General features: G+C 32.1%; 1 protein-coding gene across 2 annotated transcripts in view; it reads right to left on the reverse strand.

Annotated features, from left to right (window-relative positions):
* LOC118194746 (band 4.1-like protein 4A) overlaps positions 1-27,524 on the reverse strand; it is a 342,463-nt gene that overhangs the window by 209,340 nt on the left and 105,599 nt on the right. Inside the window, exon 1 of one of the 2 annotated variants that reach the window (XM_085815672.1) lies at positions 25,958-26,005. The exons of the other annotated variant lie outside the window; for it this stretch is intronic. Within the exon in view, the coding sequence (XP_085671798.1) occupies positions 25,958-25,990 (33 nt within the window). The 5' untranslated portion in view covers positions 25,991-26,005. Of the gene's footprint in view, positions 1-25,957; positions 26,006-27,524 lie in introns of those variants that run through there. 2 annotated transcript variants of the gene reach the window in all.

Here is a 27,524-nt window from a genome sequence, read left to right on the forward strand (position 1 = left end):
GGCGAAGTAGATTTAATTCAATCCAATAAGTTTAAATGAAATGCAAGAAAAAATGAGTATAATTTAATATTCCGTTCAAGGAAGTCATGTGGTGCACACATCAGATTTTTATTCTTATTAGCATTTCTAGCCTTATATGGATAGTAACATATTTGAACATTGCTCAGTTTGTAAGTTAATTAATAAAGGTAGCTAGCCATTGATAGACGAGTGTTGAATCCTTTTAAAGCATTGTTATTTATGACTGTTGCTTCTATGCTAAATAGAACCACTTAAAATCTACTAGTCAAGAAAGTACTTAATGTAGTTGGTTGCAGGCATAGAAGGGTTAGATACCCCGAGATACTTTAAAAACTAGGTGCGTCGATCAAAATTAAGAAGGTGCAGGACTAAAAGCTAATGCTCATCCCACTGCTGATCAAGGTCTATGACCAACTGCGGATTTGCTTATTATTTTAGTTTTTCAACCCACGATTCTCCACTGTTTTACTGTATCCAGTGCCAACAATGCTGCATGAATTATTAAAAAAAATAAGATTCCTCGCCAGATGGTTACATTGGGCAAGCAAAAAAAAAATCTTGAGATTTTACATTAAAAAAACGCTATTTTTATGTTTAGAATCATGGATTATTACTGTCAGTTTTACGAACGTGTATTTTATTTTTCTATCTTTAACAATGTTTTCAATCAACTGCATCAAATGATAAACTAGGGATTTTTAATAATTATTTTCCTTATTTTAAAACATGAATTTGCAGCATTTACCTTCAATCCAGTGTAACTTTTGTCATCTTCTCAGTCCTCCAAACTTTATGTTTATTGTCCACAGAATGATAGGGCTGGCAGCACTTTCGAAATGCATTCATTCTTTGATGTCAAAAGTAATTGCAATTATTAGTTAAAATTATTTATTATATTTTAATTTACACGCTGTGTTTGACATGAGAAATATCTTTCAAGAACACTGCGAGGGACATAGAAATCCCTGTCAAATATAAGAGAAATTACCAGTTATTTTTGATAGCGATTTTGGCTGAGATACCATGATTCATGCCAATAATCAGTATGCCATAATTCATACAAAATACAAAATCCATTTATGACCAAAAGCAATTTTGCTATCGATGATCTTATCTATCGATGAAAAGACTCATCGCCTACGCTGAATTATCAGTCAACAAAAACCGTCATCCTTCTTCGAGGCCATCAACAGCCTGCCTCCACACATTTACTTGTCGAAAGTTAATTACTATCGAAAACCAGAATTAAAAAGATAAAAAACGATAGTATTAATGGTAATTAAGCATGATTCTCGACTTGATATATTATCCCTGAGGTTAATTAACGTATATCCGCTCCACCCCAATCGTTTCTTTGTTGCTAAAGGGTACTTAATAAGTCTTCAGCTTCCCGCGTGATGCCAAGTCTCGAAAAAATTTTAATTAATTCTAGCGTATCGTGATTTCCGCATTTTATAAATCGTGCATCTTGGGATGATAAAAAGGCATTTATTCTGATCAAAAAGCTGATTGATTTCTTAGATAACTAAATTTTCAATAGTCTTTCCAGTTTTAGTTTTTTATTTTCACTGCAAGATATTCTTCGATAGGTAAAATTTTGAAATTATTACTAGCAGTAAATAAGAGAACCCGCCAGGAAACAGAAAAGAAGATAAATAAAAAATATCATATATATAAAATCAGAAATTAACTTAAGACGGGAACTGGCATTATTCCTCGGAGATTTATGAATTTCAAAATAATATCTAAGGATGAAACTGCTAGGTATTTCTAAGCGATTTAAATTAAGAATACACCACCATTTATAAAAATAATTTTGAATCTGAAAGTTTACTTTCTATGCATATTTTTATGAATATAAAAATTACATATAAAATCGAAAAAATATATATATATCGCTTACTACAAACGAAAGCACCGTATTCATTCTTGGTCCAGCTATATAACCGTGTGCAGAAAATCAAGTTCTAAAGAAAGCCGACTCTGTAAGAAACCCCAAATTAGATTCCAAAATGTCTATTTCACCTTTTCTCACTTCACTTCTACTTCACCATACTATTAATCAAGAATCTAGAAGTTAAATTGCATAATATTAGAAATTCGGTGATTTTTTTTATCTTATAGTTTTTAGGCAGAGTTTCTTAAACTGTGGAGGGGGGAAGTCGCCAAAAATTTCAGCAGTTTTGATATTTCTTTAACTTTAAATAATAATTTTACAGTTACCAAATATTTTTACACAATACATCTGAAAATAGATAAAGATAAGACAATACAGACAAAGAAAAAAAAATTAAAACGTTTCGACGCATTCTTTTTATAACATAAACGTTCATTTTACTTGCTTTACACGTAACGCTGTCATTTCGTCTGTTACTTATTTAAAATTTTCACATTGTTCTACGTCTTAAAATTAAAAATTAAAGTTAATGAACTAAAACTGCAATAGTATATTACAGTACAAGTGAAAAAACTGACAGTTCCACTCACGCGTGTGTCGGATTTGCGCAATGCTTACGGAGTCCCTCGTAAATATTAAGGGGTCCTGGGGTGGCGAAAAAATCTTAGTAATAAAAGAGGGTCGTGACTGAAAAAGTTTAAGAAGCCCTGTTCTATGGCATTCATCTATGTAATTGAAAGGTACCAGTGTATACGCTGAACTTCATTCAGATGGTAGCGCTAGTATTTTTGGATCATATACTTTTTTTTTTAAGTTAATGACTGCTTCTGTATATTATAATCACTCTGATCCGTATGCAGGCATTCTGCTTTGATTGATATAGTGGTTAACGACGCTGGCTGGCGTGTGGTTTGAATAAGAAAAAAAGGCCTGGATGCTGGGCCGGTGATAAATATTTTGTCGCGAGTACAAAATTTAGCTGCAAAGTAATTCTGTAAATGCTAAAAATTTTGTTGTTCTAAATTCTGGTATGTAATGCTTCTCTTAAATTCTAAAAATTTTTGTCATCCCTAAATTATGTTGTTCGGTTTTTCTTTAAATTCTAAAAATTTTGCAGCCCGGCGGCAGGGCCGCAGTTGTTGCACCGCCGGTCCTGCCTCCGCCCTGATGTTGAAGATGATGAGAAAGATTGTGTTTGTAAGTTATAACTGCCAGCCCTAAAATATAAAATTTCAGGAGCTTGAGGGAGGTTTTCATGCTGCGTTGTGTACCATTTCAAAAGAACATTAAATTAAATTCCTTTCATAATGCAAGGTTTAATTTATTCAACTATTCATATGACTCCGTGTAAAATATATTAATATTTAATTTGATGTTCTTAATTTTATGTTGTTTGGCTAATTTCATTTTGTAATGATATTCTTACACTTTTATACTGAGAAAATACTGAGTAGGGAAGGAAAGCTTTTACTTATCAATATACTTTTAAATACGAAATAAAATTAATAAATTTAAATGAATTAAATAATCAAATTAATGTTAATTCTATTTTGCGATTAAATTCAGTAATGCGCCACTTATTGATTTAAAACAAAATTAAATATAAATATTAAATTGATTAAACATTAACTGAATCTATATAAAAACTTTACAAGTGTCTGCATTAGGTTTAAAACAAGTGAGATCAAATAAAATTTCATACGAGACATTATGCTGAAAATCAATACAGGTGGAGGAATGAAGTTTGCATAAGTGTTTACTTACATAAAAGTTTCATTAATTAAATAAATTTCCTTTATTGCTGAAAAAAAAACTGTCCTTAATGAAGGCTAAAATTAAAAATCCGGGAGATCTAGTAATGAGTCGAAAGATGTGAAAACCCAAGAGTTTCGCGGTTTTCAGTTAAACCGGTACTATTTAAAGTATTTCGCTAATTCTTAATAATTCTCTAATTTAAAATGAACCGAATAGAGCATTAATTATAAATCGACTTACATTTTTCGATTTAAAAGATGCCTCAGATGCTTTATTCGCAATACTACTAGATAATTAATGCTCTATTCGGTTCATTTTAAATTAGAGAATTATTAGGAGTTAGCGAAATACTTTAAATAAGTATTTCGCTAATTCCTAATAATTAAATAGGTATTAAATAGTACTTGACTTTCTCTGAACATTTCTGAAAGGGAATAAAATAAGTTTTTTTTTTTTTTTTTTTTTTTTTTTTTTTTTTTTAAAGTATTATTTAAAACTTGTAACTAAGTTATTATAAAAAGGGGAATAATTCTTTTAATTATACTTATCAGATTTTTTTTTTACTCTTCATTTCAACAATACATATTCCAAAACTCTTTATTACGTTCTTAAGTGCACATCTCATAGCATTTGCTTTACAATACGAACAATTCTTTCTTAAATAGTTTTATAACGTATTTGTCAACAGGATTTCAATTTATGTTTACAATTCAATATTAAGGTTATTATATATTTAGATAACATTTATAATCATTATAAATTAGATACATTTAATAATTATATTTCTTCACAGTACTTTCACAGTAATTTATAAGTGAATAAATTCTTCTTTTCAAATACATTTATAAATAATTTAATGAATATTTAAGTATTTTGTCAAAGGCAGATACATGCTTTTTGCAAGCACATGCATAAATACCCATACATATTTCCTATTTTTCATTTCCGGCATGTGCAAATCTTTAATTTCTGTGCATTCACTATATTTTTCGTGTAAAGTAATTTACACTAATTTAGCATACACCCGAAAGTTTTACATAAAAAATATATATGAATATAATTTGAATGAAAATTATAAGTATTATTTTTAATACCCACTCAAAGGTCAGTTTTTCTTCAAAATTCCTCCACGATGGCATCTCTCTCTTTAGGCAGATAGCCCTTGCATGCGTTACTCTATTTAATAAAAACTTAAACTGACCTATGTGCCTAATTACAAATATTTTAACATGCATAATTTTATATTTATAAAACATGTAAGCCCAAAGTGATTATTTTTCAGATATATAAAATTAAAACGATGGGTTTAAAATGAGCAGCAGTAAAGCCTCTCCTCTAAAAAATTTGTTTTATTTAAAACATTTTGACGTTTGGAAAATAAAATAAAAGTAGCGAATACTCTATCAAGGGTATCGAAAGACGTATACAATTTTAAATGTACCGTAAGGTATTTTTCATTCTTTAAGCATAACATTTTTCTTAAAATCTATATTTTTGTAGTGCAACAGCTTATAATTTTATAAAACAAATTCATAATCAAAATCGCTGTTGTTAGTTATCGAAAAATAACCAAGATGTGATTTTTGCGTAAATGTCACTAAACTATACAAATTGCTATTATCCATCACACTATGAATGTTTCTTTCATGCGAAAGTGTCCCTTTTTCGATTTCTATGGAACTGTCGTGTGTCGAAATACTATCAGAATCTTGTCAAGCGAGCTTCTGAATGTAAACAAAGAACACCCCCTCTGGTGACCCAAGCTTCAAAGCAGTGCTTCACTTTTAGCGCGGGTTGGCCCCTCCTTCCTTTCTTACCTCCATGTAGAGAATGAGGGGTGGGAGATACTCCGAACCGTATCCCGGGGGGGGGCGTTTTCCAACAAAATTGAGGCTGAGCTCAACAGTTAGTGCCCTGAAACTGTTTTTATTACCAATGGTGAAATTCTGGTGTCTGTGACACAAAATGAAGTTTTTTACTTGGTAATTCATGGCATCGGAAATCAAGATTCGTTCACTGCTATATGAAATACAAGGGAACATTCAGGGGTTCAAGTGCCTTTCATAAATTTCAGACTTCTTTGAAACTACTAATTGAAGAGCTACTGCAATTGGCTTCTCCTTGAAGACTCCGATGATTTAGAATTTCGTTATTAAAAACGTAATTTTAAAGTTGGAGAAGGAGAAAGATGATAACTGATGTACACGTTAAACCTTGACTTTTGAGGGATATGTAACTGTGTGTTGGTGAGTCTGAGGCTTCCAAGCTTAAACGAAAACAGGCCAATTTTGCAGACAGAAGCTAAATCTCGGATCATAAATTTAGAGCATTAAATACAAAAAATGACAAATCAAAACAATAGAGAAATTTGAAATTGAATCGTCATTATTTCTTAATAGGCTTCGGACCATCAAAAGAATATATTTTGAATACGTGTGTATGAGGATGTTCTCAAATGGCAACGAAGTTCCAGAACAAAATGCAAGAGTTTAAAATAATTAGAAATGCAACTATCATTTACCTAAATGTTTTTCACATTATTTAAAATTAAAAATAACTTAGATTTTGATGTTTATTGATAAAGGTTTGAAATTCATTATGTAATTTTTAAAATTTGTATGTCAACTTGTAAGGATCTTAAGTTTTACTAACGTTTATTTTATTTTAAATCTTTACTATCACTTCTTATTTTCTACTTCCGGCCAGAATTATAAGCGTGAAGGATTTTATGCAAAGTTTGTCTGGCGAACGCCAAGTATTTAAGTGTGGCCTTTTTGCCAAGCGAAAGAGAGAGGAAGCAGTGAGTTCGAGCAGGCCGCTTACCTTAGAAGTTACGCAGTTGCTATTTGCCTTCCAGGCCAGAGGTATTAAATCCTCTTGATAAATTAAACGTATTGTAGTGTTCACAGTCTCTGTGCTACATACGCTTCCTGTTATTATAAGGCCAATCTTATTCTAAAGTTAAATTAGAGTTTAGTTTTATTTTTTATACCTTTTACGTTAGACCCCGAGTGGAGGGTCATTGTATTCCGAAGTACGGAAGTCATTGTATATAAAGAAAAATAAAGGGTTTTGTATACCCTTCGTCTGTATCCTGTCTACTTACTACAATTAGTGAACATAGCTTTAGTAAGCTCTCTGTTCTTAGTCAGGTCCTTGTATGTTTTCGAAGAAGGTTAGAAGAAACATTGAACCTGATAAACTAAACAACACACATTTTTAAAATTATTTTTCAGTTTCAATAACTTTTATGACTAGATTTTGAAAGATAACAAAACAGGTTCTAACAATTAAAAGATTCAGATTAATACAATAAACGATCATTTATTCGTGGAAATGCTAATGAGATCTCCGCAGAAGTAAAAGGCATCCCTACCGCATCTCATAATTTTTAATATGTAATACACATTGCTCATATAAAAAAAATTTACATAACGTCAGGTAAAGGCTTGCACCAGGTAAAGAATGTTAACAGAAAGAATAGCAAGAAACAATATCAGATATCTGAACACTCTACCATTCTTTCTAGATTATTCCAGACTTTATATGAAAAAGTAAAGAAATTAATTGCAACTTCTCTGTTCTGTAACTTAAGCGGTCTCAGTAAGATGACAAACTGATAAATTTATCAGCAATTAATTTCTTCATGAGAAAGTTTCAAATGAGAATGTCATGCGTAATTTAAGCATTATTAATATCTTTTTAAAGGGCGATCAGATTAACTAAATCTTCATATAAGAATACAGTTAGAAATTTTCCATTAAACTTTCATAGCTTATTTACAGATATCGCCAAGCCAAACATAAATCAAAACTATTTATTGTGCTTTTATCATGATTACTGACACATTTTTCGTTAATCTTCAAAACTCATCAATCATGTTTTAGACTGATGATTCCAAATTTTTTCTGATGACACACTTTACACTCGAAAACTTTTGATACATTAAATTTAATCTCTAATTATTATTACATATATTACGAAGGTTATAACTATAATATTTGCAATTATTTATTTATCTCTAATACAAAAGAGGCACTTCTGCAGGTTTTTTAATCTCTTTCGATGTTATCAATAACTTTGTTTACAAGACCATTGCCGCCCAATCGGGATAGTGATTAGCGAGGCTGACTGCCATGAAGAAGGGCCCGGTTTCGAATTCCGAAGAAGTCCTGAATATTTTTAAAGGTATAGTATCTGTGCGGCATAGGGCACTCTAAGTAAGTGGCGAACCGAAGATGGCGAAGTCATCTCGAGATGTTGGTAGTAGGGAAAGAGGAATGGGAGACCCTCAGACCTATGCCCCCCTTTCGAGGAGCTCCCAAAATTCGGAATGCAACTAAGCTAAGGTCAGGCTGTCATCTATATTATGTCCAAGGCTTTTGCCAACGACAGGGGCATTTTCTTTACCACGATGAATGTTATGTGCTTGTGCTGACCTTTTTCAGATAAGTGGGACTGGTAACAACACAACATCGATGACGAAGACATACAATATCCATAGCAGTGTTTGTTTTGCTGGTAGTTCCAATGGAGCGGTCTGTTTCCTGATGAATCTCTGGAACTCTGGAATCTGATGAGTCTCTACATGCGTCTGAACATTGTCCTACAAAATGATTGTAAGTTTCTACAGAAAGTTTCGCCACTTCTTTTCCAACGCCGACAGCAAATGAAGTTCCAAAATAGAACGATAATATGGCACACTGACGATATCTTTCATCCAGTCTAATGAAGCAAAGACTTTTCCCAGGACTTCAGTTAACCATTTTTGTATTTCCAACAACTCCGCTGTTCCTGTTTCGAGAACATCATAGCAACAGCTTTTTAGATCGGCAACTCGAACGAGGCTCTTTTCTTATCGCTCCGACGCATGTGTATGAGATTAAAATGCTGAATCCGTTTATTGTAAAGTTAGTTAAGTATCAAATTAACTAGTGGTTAAGAGAAAAGCATCTGCTGCGTTTCACAGCGTGTATACAGCAGTGTTACATTTACTTTAAAAGTTCGAAATCATCAATGTATATCTATATTCATTGATGGATTTGGAGTTTGTGCTTGAGCTGTGACCTAAATTACGTATATCAAGACATTCATCCCCTTAAATCTACTTTTGCTTGTTCTACAGTGTAAATCAAGATGCCACGGCATCATTCTACAGTTGACAGACTAAGCATGCAACCGTGCTCACACCAATGATCCTTAAGCTCTTCCAGTTGATGACGCGTTTAACTCAACACCTGTGATACTTAGACAAGATAAACTGAATTGTTAACTATCATTATTAATAATAATAATAATTGGATTCGCATTAACATTTTAATTTAAAGTCTATGTTTTATCACAAAAGCATGTGACCTTACGTTCGACAGAACGAATGTGCAAATCAACTTAAAGATGTACAGCCTCTTGTTATCTGGCAGGATTTCCCTATTTTCATTGAAAAAAAAAATTTATTCTCAAAAGTATGATGTTCAAGAGAAAGCGAAATTTTAAAATATGTATTTAAATTCAAGAAATTTGATAGACACCTCATTTGGCTTCACAGCACATCAGAAATACATCAGTTGAGAAACATTTTCTAGACTTGTGACGGAGAACGTCAGTGCACAAGTTTCAGTGGTGATAAACCACAAGGTTTGAAATAAGATACCGCTTTCACCAAATCTCGAAGCAATTATTCTTTGTATTTGAATTAAGTTCATCGTTTTATTAGCGCATTCAATGAAACTTTTTTCAGTAATGAGTCCATTTTTATTCACATTTCGTTTTAACAATAATTTAATGCTTTGATATGTAATCCAAAAGATTATGACTGGGCTGGAGTTTCTTAAATAAATGAATATACAAAGAGGGTTTTCTTTTTTTCGGAGGGAATGGATTTGTTCTTTCTTCGATCTAGATACGTACTGATTCATGCTGGATATTTTCCTAAATTCTGAGGTATTTCTGCTCAATTAACATATACCCACATTGCATACAAACTTCAACCCATTTACTGTATAATAACGAAAGTTAATTCACAGCCTTACATATCCTTTAGCGAAGTTTATTCTGTACCAACTCTCACTCAGAAAACGAAACCTTCAATTATCTTGTTGATGTATAAAGGCAAATGACGACGGTATGAAAAATAGAGGATAAAAAATGTGTATGAGAAAGTAAGCACCGCCCGTTATTAGCAGCATGATAAAGTGTGGTGTATGATTGATAGATTGACTCATTCATTTTCTTTTTTTACTAGGACTAGATTCTTTTAACATGGAATGAAAGGAGCCTTACATTTCTGAATGCAAGCTAACATGGTCGCACCTGGCGGACTGAATGATAACAAGGATGTTATTAGGATAGTCTCATCGATATTAATCCTACATTAGATACGATGCTAATGATCTTGAGCAACTTTGGCAAAGAAATTTTCGGATTATGGTGAAATAGAATGTGGGGGGAGACATAATATGAGGCTATTGGCACTAAATCGCTAGTTATTAACTTTGTTCTTGTTTTTTTTATAAATTATTAATGAAGAATTTAATTTTACTGAGTTACTTAATGGCCTCCCAAATGAATTTATTCTCATTTGATGGCTGTTCGACGACTTGAGTAAGGAAATAAAATGTATGAAATGGGTCATCGGTTAAGTAATTTCGAAGCTATTTCATAATGTTTTATTAAAATGTTATGAATAGCAGCTCCCTTTCGGTAACAAGCTAACAAATGATAGGAAAGCAGAATGATTTTACAGTAGATCCTGATAGCTTAAAGAACCTAACGGTTCTTTTATTGCCAAGCACTTATAAATTTGGTTTTTAATTGAAATGCTCCTTAATTTGGTTTTTAATTGAATTACTCCTTTTATTTCTTAGGATACATTGATGCTATTTTGTGCTGTTAGGAAAGTAAGGAAGTATCACAGTCTCTCTCAATGAAAAATGGCTTAAACATTTTAGAGAACTGTATAATGAGTTAGACATTGTTATTAGTAATTTTAATCTATTTTGAAACATTACTTTTGCAGTTATTAACGTTTCGTGAGAGAAATAGTTTGAGTGGCAGATTTCTACCTGCAACTTTTAAAAAAATTGGTATTCACAGATCTGCTCCGCATACGTACCCGCAATATTTTATGATGCTAGGTAAAATATTCAGAAGTTTTATTTCGCGTAAATCAATGAGTCTTCTTCCTTTTTACTTCAGGGAAGAACATATTTCGGAATCAGGGAGAAAAGTTTGTTATTATGATTTGCATTGGTAGATCTGATAGAGCTATAAGATTCACAGCGTATTGAGAATGGTTTTGTTTGTAAGAAATGGAAATGTTGTTTATATAAGCCTCATCGCACTTCGCATTTGACCCCCATTATTTTCCAATAAACAGAAAAAAGAAAGCGGATATTTAAAGCTGCACATGCACTTATATAGTTCTTGTGTAGTTTTAGGAAATTGCTACAGCTTTCAATAAGTTCAAGATTTTTTTTTTCCGATATGAAGAGTATAGTATCATAACGTGCAACACTAAAATAAAACATCCAATACCTTTTGTTCATGAAACGTTTAAACATCAGTTTACGAACAGCAACAATAAAAAAAAAAAAGCTGACTTCGTATATGTTGATATTTAAAAACAATTAATGCATTTTGAGAAGGAAAGCAACAGTTTTCCCTACTTCTGTAGAAATAAAATTAGGAATAAAATTATTTACATTTTTACAGTACCAAAAACATTATCAACGGCTTCAACGTTTAAAATAAAAAAAAAAGGTTCAACAAAGCACTGTTTAGACGAAGTAGTGAAGAATAATGGTACTAAATCACTGGATCTCCCAAAACAGATGACTTCAATTTTTTTAATCAAAATTTTCCCCCAATTTCATGCTTTACAGATAATCAGGTAATCTTATAGTGTGTGATAAAACACATTATCTCACAATGTTGTATGTTAGAGGGGGAAATATGAAATCTTCTAGGAGATACGATTTTATTTTTACTGCTAAAAGACGACACAACACATTTGCTTGTAAATAACTCGGAGAGAGGGAAAACAATTGTTATTTTAAAAATTATAGCTTTAAAAATGCACTGTAAGACACGCTTTTCCTTAACATTGCAATGCATATTATTTCAAGCTTCAACTGTTGGAAATATTTCTTATTGATGATTCTAAAAAAAAGTAATGTTGCTTGAAATGGCTGTACTTTAGTTCATTTTAACAAACATAGTTTTACTGTAGAACTTCCGCACTTGCTTTTAGTAGTATTGCTTTGAAATAAAGGTATCATTATTGCAATGGGTATTGATACCAAGGCAAAGTTTTGCTGGTTACAAGTTGGTCAAGTTGGTATGCAAGTCTTACTTCTTTTGCCAGAATTCCTGTTAATTTATTTCTGCTGCAGCTTTTAGTTTTATTAATTAGATACAGTTAACTCACTTTCGTTTTTGCCTGGAACTGCCGTTTTTTACAGCAAAGTTAACCCCCCCCCCAAAAAAAAATTATAAGTGCTCAAGGAGCATCGCTCCAATAGTGGTGCAGTTACCTTGAAGGATTCAGAACGTATTCCATTTCATTTACTACCTGTTTATAAGAAACATATTTTCCTTTTGGGAAGAAAAACGATTAAGTTAAAAGTCTTGGATAAAGTGGAAAATTATTTATTCCCTCTTAATATTTTTATTTTACTCATACTGGCAAGGCTTGAATTTGCTTGGAAACCACCGAAGCCCGCATCCGGTAATTCTAAATCTTTGAGTAAAATCATAATTATAGCCGGAGCCTCAAATAAGAGGATGTCAGGTATTTTAATTTGTAACTTGACAATGTTTCATTAATTTAATTTATTTAAATAATTACGTATTTCGTTTCTTTGCATTTCATTTCATGTTTTTTCTTATTGCGTGTTATTTTATTTAATTAGCATTTCTGACGGTTTTCCATAGAGCTCCGGCAGTTCTTATTTTAGAAACTAAGCTTTGGATACTGTGTAGAGTAATTAAAAAAATTATGCTAAAGATGTGAAAATAGTCCTTCCCGGGACTCGAACCCTGGACCTCTTGAATACGCGTTGAGTAGGCTTTCCAATTACACCACGAAAGCATGCGGACAAGAAGGAGAAAATTTAACTGACATATTGATCTAAATCAAATTTTTACAGTAAAAATGTGTTTTTCAGCATATTTCTATCATCTATTTGCGGGCTATGCGAAAATCATCTGGTGTCCTTTAACTGAAAATACTTTGTCAGTCCAATCTATTAATACAGTAAGTGAGGCATAGATTTCTTATTTTTAATACTTTTTGGTCTTTTGAAAATTTGCATGACTCTACGAAACTTGCCCGACTTTCGAGTTCTTTTAAATCGTCCCATCCGAACTAATACTGTCAGAAATCAAATAAAAATGCCGTCCGAACAGGAATTTTTATTTGATTTCTAATTTATAAAGATTAAAATTTTAGTTATTTTATCTGTATTACCTTACAGCTGGAGATATTTTAAACACTGGTTCTTTTTTCCAAATCCTACCTTCCTTTTCAAATATATAAATGACCAATTTACAATACATACAATTTCCTTTAACGTTTGTATAATCCCAATGAATGCTGTACCCCGCCTTTTTCTTTTTCTTTTTTTTTTTTTTTTTTTTTTTTTTTTTAGACGGTGGATAAAGAAGCTTTCATATAGCTTTCCAAGCCAGACTTTAACTGATTAGGTCGGATGGGAGGCCTCCTATTAACATAAGCATTGTCATTTTTATGTAAAAGATCAAATCGAAAGAATAAAAACGAACACAGTGTTTGCGAATGATTATCTACCGATTGAATTATTTACCTCTTGCTTTGTTAAAAAACGTGTTCTCAGCAAAAAGGTTCAGTTTTCGTGAAAGCTTATTTCAATAACTTTTTTATGCTACTGTTAGAAAAATCTTTTGTACACAAAAGAGCAAATCTCTGTTTCCTTACTAATAGGTTATGCTTTGTCTCTCAGCATGAATTGAATAACAGTCCATAACAAACTGAGCTCATTAGTCATCAACTTCCGTTGGACATCATTACTTCCTTGTGCTCCTGATGTGGTACTCTTCTTACGAATTTACGCCCTTAAAAAAAGATTCAAGCAATTAGTAAATATTTAAGGTCACAGTTTCGCTTGGGCAGTGTTGTGTAGCTCAATTTGAAGGGGGAAGAGTTCAACCATGAAAGGAAAGTAACTGTAAGTGTAAAAATGAAGACGTATAATGAATCCCAATAAGGTAAAAACAACAACTTCACAAGGTATTATGATAACTGAAAGAGAAATTTGGGGTTGAAGAATTCATGTTTGTGGACTCGTCCTTTAGCGCAGTTCTGTTAGAAATGTGTAATTTCCAGAGGCTGAATATTTCATAAACGGTTTTAACTTTCGCAACGATAGATCCATAAACTTGTCATAAACAAGTCATAAACAGCGGCATTCTTCTCTGTTATCCAAGGGAATTTCATTCCAGGAAGTCATTTGAAAAAATTTCCAATTACATATTTTGGCATCAGACACGTGTATCACCTAATCTTTGTATTTTCGTGTCGCGTTATGTAGCCAAATTGCCCTTCGCTTTAATTGAGATGAGTAAAGAGTAGCTCGCGGGCTACATGCGTTATAATTTTATAATTTTTCATTGTATGGCAGAATTATAAAGTAAAAGAAATTAGTCAACAAGAATAAGCCCAACAGCGGACTGATACATTGCAAGCCAACGAGAGCATAAAGAACTTTAAAATAAACCCCATCTGGTGCGAAGTTAAAATCCGGAAAATTTCATGTTCTTTTTTTAATATTTTTGAGCATCTTGAAGATAATTTTCAGGGCAAACATATTAATGTAACTGAAAAATAAGTCTGATGGACTTTTGATTCGCATTAGAGTTCAGAGTATTCTGATTAAACTGTAAATTCTTAATTTAAGGTCTTGAAATTTAAATATTTTATTATAATATGGATATATTCAAAATGGCATCTTAAATGTATTTTGTGAGTAATTTGAAACTGTCTGCAAAGGTAATTTAAAATAAATATATCTGTTACCTTCAAATAAATCCGAGATTACTAATTCAGGATGCATTCCTAAACGCTGGCTGAACAATAAACCTCGTATGTACACAAAATCTACCATCACTGGGATGAACAAAAATTATTTTTATTATTTATGCTGTCTGGCAAAATAACATTTCACGAAGCCATTTTAATTTTTAATCAAAACAAACTATTATAAATATTTCATAAATACTTTTAACTGTTGACAGATTTCATATCTGCTCAAGTGAAATTGGCATGTGAAGACTTCCGTTACGAATGAATATAGTACTTGAAAGGCTCGGCATCTGCAGTCAAGTCTATTATTCATTGCAGAAACATCAACAGAAACTTGTATGCAGCCTTAATTATCTGAATCACTGAGCCTTCTTTCTGTCAGAAAATGCTTTAATTTTTTTTTTTACTCTTCTGAGAAGTACTGAAAGCCTATTACGTGAATTAAAAAAATAATTCTTGTTCCAACAAAAATATAGTAACCAGCTAACCGGGAAAAATTAAATACTAATGCATTAAGACTGCTTCGCTTCTATGATTGGAAATTGAAATGTAAATAGTTTTTCCATGATTTTATCCACTTGCCGTATAAAAACCACAGTGAAAAAAAAAATGATATTCTAAAAACATGTAGTAAGCCAGATATAAAAACCGATACTTCCTTATTACTAGGTTTTTCTGTTTTAAGAACCAACCGTAGTCGAGTAGTTAAGATCAAAGTCCGAAGACGAAGTCAGGCTCTTCCCAACGCTGATGTGTCATACTTACAGAAATGGGAGACAACAAGGTTACTGTACTACAAGGTTTGCCCTTCTGCATTAGAAATTTTTGATGTCATGGCCTATGTGTGACGTCATTGACTCAATGTCTGCTCCAAAGATGTGTCTTTGTTTCTCCCACGAGTGAAGTGACGTCAATGAACGACAGTGATGAGAAGAGCCTTACACGTCTGTCTACTGGCACTGGGAGAAAAGAAGCCACAAAGGTAGTAGTTGTTTACGTGCAGACTAGGAGTCAACGACGTTATACAAGCCGCCCAGTCGGTATAGTGGTTAGGAAAGCTGACTGCGATGCCGAAGGGCCTGGGTTTCGAATCCCGGAGAAGGCATGGTTGTAACTGTCCGTCCCTTCATAGGAAAGGCGATGGTGTCCCACCTATTAGGTGCCTTCATAATAATAGATTAATGGACTAAGTTGCATTTGCAATTGTTCACAATCTGCCATTGGGAAAAACAATGACGTTACACAAGAGTAAACCTTGTAGTTTAATAACCTTAATTAAGACCACTGAATGCTGATAATTAGTCGAGAGTTTGATACCAGTCGAACTGGCTGGATTGAACTTTTATAATCTGGCTGAATGTATACGTACAGCAAGATGTTCGTGTTCACTCAGCGTAGTTATTTCCTGAATTACAAGGTTCTCTATTATTCTGTCTTCTGAACAGCTATCTGGTTTAAGAATATGTGATAGAACAGAGACATCGGGCATTTGCTAAAAATTTGGTAACAGTATTGCTTTTCAGGAAGATACTGAATTTTTGGATGGTACGACATAATTCTTTCCATAAAATATTTTTATGTGGAGTGGATGATGGTCCAGTGTTTATAAGATGAAGAATTTTTCCTAGGGTTTTCATGCAGCTCATTGTATCGCATGTTAGTATTCCCTCAAAGGTAAAAAATTGAGAATTCGAAGTACAGCTTGTAATGAATACGCAGCGCTTTCACAAAATCGTAAAACTGGAAAAAAAAATCTTAATTTATTTCGACAAATGTAGTGTGTGATTTCGATGCATTCCTTCCAGTCAGCAATAATTCTCTTTCTACATGTATGTTATACATATATCTTATTGCAATTAATGGCTCATTGCATAATTCCTGAATACGCAAAATTCTTGTTTTTTTTTTAAAGACAAAAATTATGTTTTGTTGCAGAAAACATCTAAGAATTGAAATTTAAAAAAGGAGATTATTTTAAATAGATATCATTTATAATAAAGCAAGTATAATTATTCAGAAAATGACTTTGCTGTCAAAATCGCTTGCTGTGCCGTGGGGATAGACACCTTTTTCTTTATGTATTTTTTTTTTTTTTTTTTTTTTAAAGAGAAGGGGTTACAACAGTGTAATTACTCGTATTTAAAGCAAGTTTTTTTTTTCTTGCAGTTTCAAATTAGCTAAGAATTATTGGGTGTACATCTGAAACGCATGAATATAAATATCACTTAAAACTGAGGACAAAAAAAAGTCAACCATCTTTGCAATCAAGTTAACATTGTTAAATAATGTCACGTGTAAACCTGAATATAAACCTTTTTTAATGATCCACCTTTTCATGTAACTCTATTACACGTACTTTCCATTAAAGATGATAAATAAGGGAGCAGCATGCAAAAGTTAGAAAAAAGAAGCAACGAAAGTGATTTTTATCAGTCTGAATAACATTTTTTTGTTCAGATTTTGGTATTCTGAGCTCCTACTGCCTTGCTGTATTATTTTCTTCACACTTTGCTACCTGTTTGACTAATGTTCCCCTCTGACCGGTAGTAAACTGGCTTCGCCAGAACGTCCGCTTTAAACTAATTACTCTATCTAGCAAAAACATGTAATTTCTGCTAATGGATCGGAAGGGAAAAAATGGCGATGAATGAATTGTTGGTGGACGTTTCATGATAATGTGGATCGAAGTGAGTAAAGTCGGAAGGTTTCGGCTCCTTAAATCGAGATATTTTATCTTCCTTAACGAATGAATATCCACAATTGACCGTGTAGGACATTAACCTCTTGCGGTTATAACTGTCTTTTGTTAGGCCAAAAAAGAGCCTTAGATTGACGTAGATTTTTAATATAACGCATACAGGTTTTCAGGGGGATCAGACACAGGTAACACTTCTTCAGTAACTGGGGGGGGGGATTTTTACAATAAAAATAAATAAATTAAAATAAACAATCTGCGCCAAACAAATGTTGATTTTTTTTCATAGTTTAAAATTTTACTGTGGAGCGCTTTTCGTCGAATTTATTTTTTAAAAACTTTACGGCGATATTCAAAAGCTTCTCCCCCTACTTGATAACCATCACTTTAATCAAGAGATATGATCCAGACAAGCAATATGAGCTGGATAAATGGGACGGGCCACAAATTTTTTCAAGTAGAAATTCTGGTTTTTTTAATAAGACAGCCGAATAAAGACTTTTGGAGGCTCTAAGCACTAAAAGATTTTTCTGCCCCCACATATGTTTATGCTAGTTTTTTTCTCCACTCTTCCTCTCTCTCGGTTTTTAACTCTACCATACATTCCAAATTCCATGGCAAACATTCCACGGAAAATGGACAACGTAAAACCGGCAATTGAAAAAATTTTGGTGACCCTTTCATGAATGCCTAAGCACATTTTGTGGTGTCCTCTTTTCTTGTTGTCTTAATCACGTGCTTATATAGCTTAATGGTTCATTCAACCCTGTTTAAAAACCATTTGGCAGAAATGGTCGGGAGGACGAATGCTAGCCATACATCAGATCTGGGAATTTTAGTCATCACAGAACGCTTCATAGATATACAAAGCGCTTTTCGTATGCAACACTTTTACTAAACTAACGATTCTCATGCAGATTTACGGCGCCTGAAACCGTTATATTATGATAGATATGACGTTAGTCAATGTCTAAGTATTGATTTGACTTAAGCATGCGTTAGGAAATTCGAACAACCTGATTCCACCATAAATAAGAAGTAAATAGAGAGGCTACGATTTCATCAAAGCGAGGAAAATGTGCAAGACGTTGACCAGCTTTTAAGGAACGAGCAGAATTATTGGCATCATAGTTACAAGAATTTGAAAACTATAAGAGGATCTAGATGCAACAGGATAATAATCAACATGCCATATCCATGGTTAAAAAAATTACTTTCTTCAGTAAACTGATTTCTTGTAGAGATGGCATCCCGTGGTATTTGAGGAATTTTGATCCTTCTTCCGACGACTATTATTTTGAGGGTATCTTAGAAATTTTATATACAAAAAGGAATGATAACAATTGTCTAACAGGAGCAAATATTCATGACGAAATTTTCGCCATTTCCCGCGCGATTTGTCAGCACATGTTTACCTAAACCTATTTGCGCGGTTACAACTGTGCTAAAGGCATAAAGGTAGAACATCTCGATGAAACTCTTTTTAAAAATTCTCGATATTTTTATTCTTTTAAATAAAACTTCGGTAACTTAATCTTATTTTTTATTTCATTTCCAGAATTGCAAAAGTTTATGACCTATCTTGTAAAAGTTGCAATTTATGGAAGGAGTTTTATGTAAGATATGTAATGGACAAACATGCGTCTTGCAAACAGCTTGAAAATGGAAGGCAGAATTTTATTAACAAAAATACATCTAAAATTTAAAATCCAAATATTTAAATTTCAAAATCATCAATTTATGGAAATTTCTCAATAAGCTGTAGAATGGGTTAAAGTGATGAGGATTCGAAATTAATAAGGAATAAATATAGCACATCCTGATTTAAGTTTCATTTTATTTATAGTACGGATTATGCACACAGCTACACGCTTTTGAAATAAATAAGAACTGCTTGTTCCTAAATTTTATGCAAAAATAGTAATTTTCCTAAATGCTTGATCGTCAGTCGCAAGTATTGAATAGAAAAAAGAAACATTCGTCGAATACAAAATCAAAAGTATTTATTCTTTTTTCTATAAGAATAAAAGAAAATTCCGAAAATATACTTAGAACTTAACAGTAAAAATATTGCGGCCAAGTGTTATTAGAGATAACATTATCATCAAACAACATACAAATGACACAGGAGCTACATAATATATTCACATTGAAAAAAAGTTGATGAAGCCTGCAGATCTGCAACCTGTACTGTAAGCAGTTTTAAAAGATGAGTTCGCATATTAATTGCATTTAATATATATTTAATATTTTATTCAAAGCCGAAGCGAGTTACACTATATGGATATTAACTACTTGAGTATTGTGTGTGCTTCTAAGGTAATATAGCACATTATGCTCCTGGGGACGGTCTTCTTTTTATACATTGATAACCAGATCCTTAATTAACTTGTTAAAAGTTACATGCTCGTGTGAATAAGTCCGCTGAACCTTGGTATTTTATCCCGGGTTTAGGTCTCGTCGATTGGACTAGCTGCGTAGGATTTCAGGGTTTTCCCTCATGTCATGTGAATAGAAGCCAGTTTCATTTCGAACGGCATCCGCGAAGTCATCCTTCCTAAAGCATGTAGCTATCGCACTTGCTTCGCCATATTCGATGAAACAAATTATATGCCACAAAAAACATTTATTTAGAAAGAGAGAGAGAAAGATTTTGTATATTGTTGAATAGAACTTAACGCAAAGACGAATTAATAAAAATATCGATTATGATGAAAATCGTGAGATCCCCCTTTTTTACGTTAAAGGTAAGGTTTAATTTATTTGAAAATGCGCAGAAAAATCTAACACAAGTTGAAGAAATAACTTTAGAGAGAGGAATTCTGGAATTTTTATACTTCCCTGTCAGCTGTTATTTTTATTACATTGTTTAAATAATTATGTGTTTTTCATCTTGGATGTTTGCATCCCTGTTCATGATTACAGGTTACAAAGCAAAAGGGGTCAGAAAAGGTGAAATCGATTGAATATTTAATTAGGTTCGATAGCATAAAACTGAAAACTTGTTTATCTTCCAGTTTAACAGTAACTTAGAGATTATTTCTGAATTACTAAAATAAATCCATTTTTAAATGACTATACCCCTAAAATGTTAGCGGTAACTTTTAATACAATAATAGGAACTAGGCAGAATAAAAGAGATTTTAAGTAAAATAATTAAATAACTAGACCATCTTTCAGCGAATAAATTTTGATACATTTTAAAGTTATTTAATATTTCCCATTTCAAGATTATCGAATCATTAGAGTTGAGATTTTTTCCTTCTTTTTATACGGTTTTATTTAATTTAGCTTTTTCGGTTATTTGGTGGTTTATATACGGCCAGATGTGAAATTAATTTTTTAACCCAGTTGGAGCTGATTTTCTTTAAACTTTTCACACTAGAGTTATTTTCAATAATAGTAGAACACTCCACAGGAATTTTCTCAGAATTTGATATAGATTATTTTAAATTAATACTGAATTTTTATCACCATACTTCTTTTAACGATCAAAATAATAAACGCAGAATTCCAATCTTCACATCATTGAATTGAATGATTTCTAGAATTTCTAAAGTAATCTTATAGAATTTTAGTGTTCAAATTATAGATTTTTTAAATTAGTCATCGTGAAAATCATATTGAAGTGCTATCACACATTTATAAGCATAAATGCAATGGTGAATTTTAAACAAAAGGTTTAATCATACATTATTAACAAAGGCATGAATTGATGCTGAGATAAAACTTTTGAATCCAATCGAAATTTAAATTACTTGAATGTATATTTACGCCACTGGATAGATCGGAAGAGTTTGAAAAAAAGATGATGTCACGCCCTCTTTGGTGTTAAGTGATTGAAAGGAAGAATTGTTTAGGTTTACAAGCAATGGTCTTCTTTGTTTTTTCCCCTAAATTCTATATAGACTAAACATATGAAATAAAATAAATTTAAAAGCAAAGTTGTTTAGTTTTAGATAAATGCACTAAAAATTAAAAAGCAATTATTTAAATTACCATAATATTCTTGGTCATATGTAATTAAAAATAAAATTGTTGGAATTTCATGTATGAATTGTATTAGAGCATTCACCGACTTAAAAAATAGTTCAGAAATTACATATTTGAGAAATGTTACAATCAAGTCACTTTATGCTCTCTTTGACAGTTAGTGTGAAATTTTATTACATGTAGCTTATATCTGATTTTATGATTTTCATATTTTGTGCGTACAAAAATTTCTTCTCTTATATTTTATTACATTATTCCCATTTTCTGATTAAATTTTGATTTATGATCCTTTTAAGCATTTTAAATATACAAGACAAAACTTAATACAATTCATTTTAAATTTAGCGCCTATGAAATTTTTATTTAATATTTATTTTGCATTTAGACTTTTCACAATAACTGAGACAAAAGCAGCGCTTGGTAATCTGAACTAAATGTCACATTTATAAGGATAAATGATATTTTGTAGCCTCAGGTTTTTTTTGAGAATTCAGGCTCTTAGGAAAAAAGATAAAAGTAACGTTCATAAATTTTCAAGTATCTTTTTCTTTTGTTGTGATATATTTCGTCTATTAAGGGAGAAGGTGGGGCTGGGTATTGTTCCTTAGTCTCGTGCAGATGGTACACTAAGAACGCAGTGGTTCTTGTACAGTCGGTAGATCTTTTAATCAAAATTTGTGCAGCTGGTAGACACCTTTAAGATATTGATTCAAAATCTGTAACTGTTAGCAGTCCAGAAGTTTAGCTGCACATGCATATTATTATTATTATTACTGCAAAAAAATAATTTTTGATTTTGTAGTACATTTAATCAAAATCGCGTTGTAGAGTCATTAGTTTTTTAAAATTTAGTTTCAGTTTAATTAATTTAGTTTTAATTAGTTTTTTAATGCAGCATACATGAAACATTCGTTGCCCTCGCCGGGACTCGAACCCTGGGCCTCTCGATTACACGTCGAGTATGATTCTAGTAGTTACACCAGAAAGGCATGTGGAAAAGATGGAGAAAATACCATATGTACCTTCCCTTTTAAACGGCGACTGGGGATTAGGAAACCCAGTCGCCAAATCCTGGTGGTGACGAATTATCGTTCTCCACCTTTTAGCTCAGGCGCCATTGTAGACTCTTTTTTCTTTTCTTTTCCTAAGCAGGAGATATAAAGAATGCGCACTGCCCTCGCCGAGACTCGAACAATGGACTCTCGAATAGGCATCGAGTATGCGTCCAGTTACGCCACGAAGGCATGCGGAAAGGAGAGAGAAAAATACCTTATACGTGTATCTAAAAATGTTTTTTAGAAATTTTATTCAGCGAATAAATTTGAACACTTTTACTTTATAGATACATTACAAGCAGATTACTTAGAAATTTTATTCAGCGAATAAATTTGAACACTTTTACTTTATAGATACATTACAAGCAGATTACTTAGAAATAAACATTTTATATCTCTTTACAACAACATAGTGACTTAGCGGAAAATTTATGGTTGTGTAGCTGATGATCATTATTATTGCTGATCCTTCAGAATAACTATATTTTGGGCAATCAATAAAAAATACATGAATTACACGTCTACAGTCTCGGCCCATTTGCATTAGTTTATTGCTCTGAATCAGGAACTCAAGCAAAAAGTTACTGATGCACTGAATTGCATCCGGGCAGATTTAAAAAATAAGGAATTTAATGTCAACGAGCAGCTTCCACCCAAGAAAGAGAACGGTATTAAATTCTTGGTTTAAATTAAAAGACGCAGCTCAAGCGTAATAATAAATGTCTTTTGTTATTATGAGTTCAAGTTATTAAATCTGTTTTCCGATCTATTGAGTTTTATCTCCTATACCAGGCAGCCCCTCGCTCTATAAATATTTCTTATGATCTTTTTTTTTGGGGGGGAACAAATCAGTATATTGCTTCCCCCCAGCGGAATCTCAGCACGAAAAATGCTGGCATGTGTAAAACTGCACGGTGTACATATTTTTTTAAAGAAGAATTATAAAATATAACTTTTCTGGTATATGTTAGCTTGCTTAATGCGAGTTTAAACCCCGCATTAAGCAGACTAACCATAGAGTTATCATATCTTTATGCACTCCTAGGGTATACAGGATAAAATACTAACGCAACCTAGCAACCTAAAACAAATAACTCATCATTCTAAAAAATTGCAAGATGAGGTTACTAGTCCTAGTTATTAAGACTGAAATTATTTACCACCAAGATCTTAAGTATTAGTCTTAAGTATTAGTCTTTACCACCAAGACTAATACTTTGCCAACTGTGCGATATCTAATTTCGTAAAAGCTTATACCTGGTACAACGATTAACTGCGTCGGCGATAGACATTTTGTTGCCGGATGCAGTCTCTGCGATTCTTAAATTTTACAACCCCGTACCTCCTTAAAACCTAAACATTTTGAATGCCCAAATTACCGCCGCCCGGTGCCACCACAACGGTTGCACAGATCTCGTAGCGGCTCTGGTGATTAACAACTTGACTAGGGAACCAGCAGGAAATATTGTTTAGTCAGGACACGTTAGAGACTTGGTAAAACTAGTCTCGTGGTTAAGATTAACCATCTAATTTTAAACTATGCCCATGCCGCATACCAGTTAATTCACACACCTTTCTTCTCCGAGTGAATATGGCGACAAAAACTAAGAAGATAAGATAAACTCATATCTAACTGTTAGTAAAACTTAACGCATATTTGTCACAAAGAACTAGTATGTGCTGCTGTACAGAAATGTATGCATTGAAATTAAATAAGAAATATATTAATGTCTCTATACATACAGATGGCGAAAAAACATTACAATATAACATAATAAAACGGAAACATAAACAAATTCCATGATTAAAACTAATTAAATTTATAATTGTAAGAACTTCACAGCAGTTTTTGCTTTCGGTCATTGTTCAGCTACAGCCACGCAAAAATGCGGCTTAGCATTGATTTCTGGAAATTACATTACAGCTTTTAAGTTCTGAGCATAAAACATATGTACTCCTGTACATATGTACAGCTGTTCTGTTTCCTATGATTTTAATTTTATTCAGATGAGGTTTAAATCCTGAAAAATTTAAATTTCCAGTTTCACACCACTAAAATTTGTAAATAAAACGCGTATTATTAACATGGAATTTTCTGTACTCCTTAGCAGGAAAAATTCAGATGTGTAACAATTATTTGTCCAATGAAATGGAAAGCTTTCGTCCTAATGTTCAACATTATTTCTGCATTAATATTTTTTTTAAGGTAGTCTCATGTTCTTCGCTTATGCTAATGAGAACATCGTTTTTTGCATTTTATTAGGGAAAAAAAAGAATATTTTTTGTTGTCATTTTTAAGATATAGATTCTACAATTAGCAAAAGTACATTTATTATTCAGCCACGATTAATGGTCACACTTAACCTGTTACATTATAGAGATTATCGTTTCACGCAAATTGCTCACCAGGTTTATACGCAATTTGACGAGTTCCATCATAAATAAACTTTATGGAATCGCACCTAAATCTGATTTTCAGAAATAGATAAAAGTAAAGTATGCATAATATCTATCCTTATGATATATCGGAAAGACTTTAATGCTTTAAATTTATTGATCGCAAATCTAATAACGATTTATCATATTAGCATTGAAACAATTGAAAGTAACTAAAATTTTTGATTTATTTTATTTCAGTATTGTGCCCTTATTAGTATAATAAAATCTGGACTATCAGCATAGGTTTTATTATGATTTAGATCTTTACTAAAACTTCTCATTTCTGTTTTCCTAACCAGAATGCAAATGAATTAGTCAGTATTTAAACTGAGGTTTTTGGATTTTAAGAACGAACATGCTTCTGGCTTAGCTTACACGCTACGTGTTATTTTCCTGCCAGCTCTGATAGTTGTAATTATTCGGTTTTGCGTTCTATCGCTGCCGATACTTTGGTTTTGACGCACCAATAGTCAGTCAGCCAGCTTATAGTAATATTTATACAATTGTGCAGTCTTTTGACTATTGTTCTATTGTTGTACAAGAGAGTACGTTTACGTTCTAAATTCTGTTTAAATAAAAAAAAAAAAAATATTTAAATCTTTTCACAACTGCGTAGTTGCTTCAGACATAGTGATAATTCACTTAATATCTGCTGGGGTTTTTGGAATGATTAACGCTACCAAGTTAAGTAAAACCTTACTAAGTTATAACTGCTATGTTATTAAATTGAAAGCGTCATCTGAAAATCGAAAAACTGAAATTTAAATGCCTGTATGCAAACGAAATTTTAAACATTGAGAATACAGAGTAGCGTTTTTTAATTCTATGATAATTAAATGTTTGATTTATTATTTACCTTGAAATATTTTTCAATAAATCTTACAAATGGATGAGTAATTTATCTACATACATAACATTTAAAAATAAATAAAAATCAATATTTATATATCACATGTTTTAAAATATTTTTAATATCTGAAAATATGGAAAAACATTCGAAATAATTTCATAATAACATAAAATTGATAACAATTATCATTCCTTACTAATTTCGAGTTTTCATTGCTTTCGAGAAGCATTTTGGCGTGAACGTGCTATCAAAAACATTCTTACCTAAAAGAGAAAGAAAAAATAATTAAAATATTATTAAAATTATTTTTTTTAGTTTTATATAATTTTGATAATGGAAGAATATACTATAATGCCTGAAAGTTCGAACAGTAATATTTATGAAAAAGTTTTCTCATTACAATAATTTTGAAATATTCAGTTAAATAAAAAAAAAACTAATAAAAATGTTTAAATGGATATATTTATACGGGATATGCTTACACGGAAAATTAAAAAAAATTTAAATACGAGGAAATATAAAATAAAGTACTAAAAATGTCTAATGAAACTACAGCCTGTTTTATTCACGGTCAAGTGCATAAAAGAAATTTAATTTACAAAAATAAACGATATCTGAAGCGAGTAACTAAGTGTATTCTGCTTGAAAAGTGAAAGGCCTGTTAAATAGGAATATTATCAGTACGGTTTCCGAGTAAAGTAAAACATTATTTACTTTGCATAAAAATTCGAATAAGTATCAAACGATGATGAATAATAATGCTCTAAGGGGAACATATATTCGTACACAGTTTGGCAATTCATTGACGTTCATCATGCAGATGATTTGACATATATATTATTTTTCATAAATAAGTTCTTAAAATAGATAAATAAATAAAATGAAAATATCAAAAAAAAAAAAAAAAGTTAAAAAAAAATCTGAAGGATTTCAGATTTTATATTACGGCCAAAGGGGCGTTTTTTTTTTTTAACGTTTTGTGTGTTACCTTTATTTATTAAATATCATAGTCTTCGCACTTAAAGCCCACCAGCGGCCGAGCGGTAAAGTCGCTGAACACTGGTAGTTCGGTCCGAGGTTCGAATCCCGCGAACGGGCTGGCTGCATGGGTGTTTTCGTGGTTTTCCCCATGTGTAACGTGTATACGAGCCAGTTTCCCTTAGAAAGTCCTCCACGAAGGCATCCCTCCCCTTAGGCAGATAGCCCTCGAGGCTTTGCCATAATCACATACACACACGCTTCGCACTTAAACCATAAAATTCAGCTCAACAGCAATATCACAAAATAATTTTAAAAGAGCATATCTTTCAAATTTCCGATACACAGTCTGGGGAGATGGAAATATTTTTTTTTTTTTTTTTTTCTTCTGTACAGTGTTGCCATTGCTCACTTTGAAATCGTTGAGTTTGTGAATCAAAAATTCGTAAAATTTTTACAAAATATGAAATACATAACAAAATAAAATCCGAATTTGAAATGTGGGCTTCCAGATGCCCATATTCGAGTGGAGGACTACGTTATTCAGAATTTGATGTTTCTAGGTATCGTTGTTTTTTCACAGTGCGAGAAACATACACACATTCGTGCAAATTCTTCGTTATTTAATTTCTTCAAATATAATGAATGGCTTTAATATTTGGTGGCAATAATTTGAAAAGAGAAATGCCGTTTATACTGAAACAACTTAAAAATCCCAAAACGAAATTAATAGCCCTTATGGGCAAATTGTCCCTTTGGGCTATCAAAAAGTGTCTTTCGCTCTC

The sequence above is a fragment of the Stegodyphus dumicola genome, chromosome 4 (assembly GCF_044657685.1).
Source record: "Stegodyphus dumicola isolate Sdum_Otavi_A_Nest chromosome 4, ASM4465768v1".
Taxonomy (NCBI): Eukaryota; Metazoa; Arthropoda; class Arachnida; order Araneae; family Eresidae; genus Stegodyphus; species Stegodyphus dumicola.